Source organism: Sarcophilus harrisii, chromosome 3 (assembly GCF_902635505.1).
Source record: "Sarcophilus harrisii chromosome 3, mSarHar1.11, whole genome shotgun sequence".
Taxonomy (NCBI): Eukaryota; Metazoa; Chordata; class Mammalia; order Dasyuromorphia; family Dasyuridae; genus Sarcophilus; species Sarcophilus harrisii.
In genome coordinates this window covers 534,984,892-534,987,523 of record NC_045428.1, presented here as the reverse complement: position 1 = coordinate 534,987,523, position 2,632 = coordinate 534,984,892, and the positions used below count along the sequence as shown (strand labels likewise).

General features: G+C 37.7%; 1 protein-coding gene across 1 annotated transcript; it reads left to right on the top strand.

The window, feature by feature from the left end:
- Positions 1 to 885: 885 nt before the first annotated feature.
- On the top strand, positions 886 to 1,824 carry LOC100929398 (olfactory receptor 51I2-like). Its single transcript, XM_003764846.2, has one exon. The coding sequence runs from the start codon at positions 886 to 888 to the stop codon at positions 1,822 to 1,824; it is 939 nt and encodes a 312-aa protein (XP_003764894.2).
- Positions 1,825 to 2,632: the final 808 nt, after the last annotated feature.

Here is a 2,632-nt window from a genome sequence, read left to right as displayed (position 1 = left end):
AGCCTTTCCTTGTTGCCAGCAATAGAGCATACAGTGCTAAGTCCTTCAGGAATTGTGTGTGTGTGTGTGTGTATGTGTGTGTGCGTGTGTGTATTCAAGTGAGATTATTGGTTGACTAAAGCTCAAAGAGAATAATTAACTATGATTTATCAGTAGTGAATATCAATTTGAATTGGAGTTGGGAATAAATTCAATGATTCCAAATATTCTATTAAGCATTCCATGTTACCACATGAGTCATGTCCCATCTAAACATAAGGAGTTGATATGGATATAAAGCACAGGGTCTTTAATCTTTGCTAATAGATATTGTGATTGAAAACCCTTGTAGAATGTACTAATCTAGTGAAAAGAGACATTGCTTCCCCAAAACAGTTAGGTACAAACACCATTTGTATTCAGTTGGTAAATGTGTCCAACATTCTGTCAGTTCTCTATCCATTATTCAGTATGAGATAACAAGATAATATTGGAGAGCTATGAACTCATAATCCTAGTAATCAAGAACATTTTCAAAAGATCTGTTGAACTGACAGTATGTATGAAGATATTTTATGCTATTGGTTATATTTTTTTCTCTACGTCATGATTCTTTTATTTTTTATTGAAGTTTTCTTTTTCTACAGGATGTGAAACCAAGTGAATTTTTAACATTTGGACTGAGACAAGGGAACTGAAGGGGGATAGGGGACTTGTGACCACTATTTGCAGTAAAATAAGTCCTATTAAGCTTTTCAGGTAAGAAATACCCAAATTGTTTGGAGCTCTATAACACTGAATATAAGCCTTTAATTTCCACATTTCTTGATTCTTTTCTAAAAGGTTTTTTTCCTGATCTCTCTGTGATCAAAGATCTGGCTGTGAAGCTTTTCCTGGTGTCTCATCATGGGACTGTTCAATGTTTCACATCCCACTGTATTCCTTCTGACAGGGATCCCTGGCCTAGAATATACTCAGAAGTGGCTAGCTGGGCCCCTCTGCATGATGTACACAGTAGCTCTTGGGGGCAACACTATGATCCTGCTGGCTGTGTGGGGGGAGTCCAGCCTCCATGCACCCATGTACTATTTTCTGTCCATGCTTTCCTTCAGTGATGTGGCCATGTCACTGGCTACGTTTCCTACTGTAATCAGAACTTTCTGTCTCAATGCTCGGGCCATTGCTTTTGATGCCTGCCTCACTCAGATGTTTCTTATTCACTCATTCTCCATGATGGAGTCTGGCATTCTGCTGGCCATGAGTTTTGACCGCTATGTAGCTATCTGTAACCCACTGCGCTATGCCTCTGTCCTCACCAACCAGGTCATTGCTGGGATGGGTCTGGCTGTGACTGCCCGAAGCTTCATAACCCTCTTTCCCTTACCCTTCCTCATCAAGAGGCTTCCCATTTGCAGATCCAATGTGCTCTCCCATTCCTATTGCCTGCACCCAGACATGATTAAGTTAGCATGTGCTGATATTACTGTCAATAGCATTATTGGGATGTTTGTGCTGCTATCTACCTTTGGCCTGGACTTTCTTTTCATCATCCTCTCCTATATTCTGATCCTGCGCTCTGTACTAGCAATTGCCTCCCATGAGGAGAGGCTCAAAGCTTTCAACACATGTGTGTCCCACATCTGTGCTGTACTCATCTTCTACATACCCATGATTGGTGTTTCCACTGTGCATCGCTTTGGCAAACACGCTCCTCGGTATGTGCATGTGCTCATGTCAAATATCTACCTCTTTGTTCCACCTGTTCTCAACCCCATTATTTATAGTGCCAAGACAAAAGAGATCAGACGAAGCATAGTTCGCATGTTTCACCGACTAATAATGTAGCCTACATGGATTTAGCAGTTGTGGTACTACAGTGGAAGTCATTAGTGCTATTGACATCATTATAATCCATAAACATTAATAAATGCTTATTGTGTGTAGAATGCTAGGGAAAGAATAACTTATACAAGATTGCTTTGGCTGAGCTTATAGGCTAATAGGGAGGTAAGATACATGTTTAAATGAATACTTAACCATGAATACTTAACTATACATGGGAGAATAAGAACATATCACATGAGTGAAATAAAAAAAAAAATAAGTGTTTCAGGTCTTCAGAGAAACAAGGCAGGAATGGTAACTGAAAACCTCCAGGAGAAGTAGAGGAGCTGGCCATTATTGCTTTCACTATCATTGTCATCATTATCACAATCACCATTCAATATCATAATCACCATCACCAAATCAATCACATCAATCACCAGTTTTGATGTTGTGTGTAGCAAGTGTTAAAACTGAAAGACTGTTTCAGGAAAATCATCAGTTAACATGTACTTTGAATAGATACAAACTCGTTAGCTCCCCTTATAAATCAAGATGTCTTTAATGTATCTTTGTTTATAATGATTAGATGACTGATCTATTTTTCTTCACCATAACAAGTGATACAGTTTTATTATCTTGTTAAGCATATAATAAGAATGTTATTAATTATGTAATCCAGGGAATAATATATCCTGTACTTCAATTAGCTTCCAAAATATATATATTCATCCATCTGTTTATGTTGTGTTTTGTTAGCTAGATATTTTTATATAGTTATTTCTCTTTTTCCATTTTAATAAATTTTGTATTCTTTCATTTGTAGTAA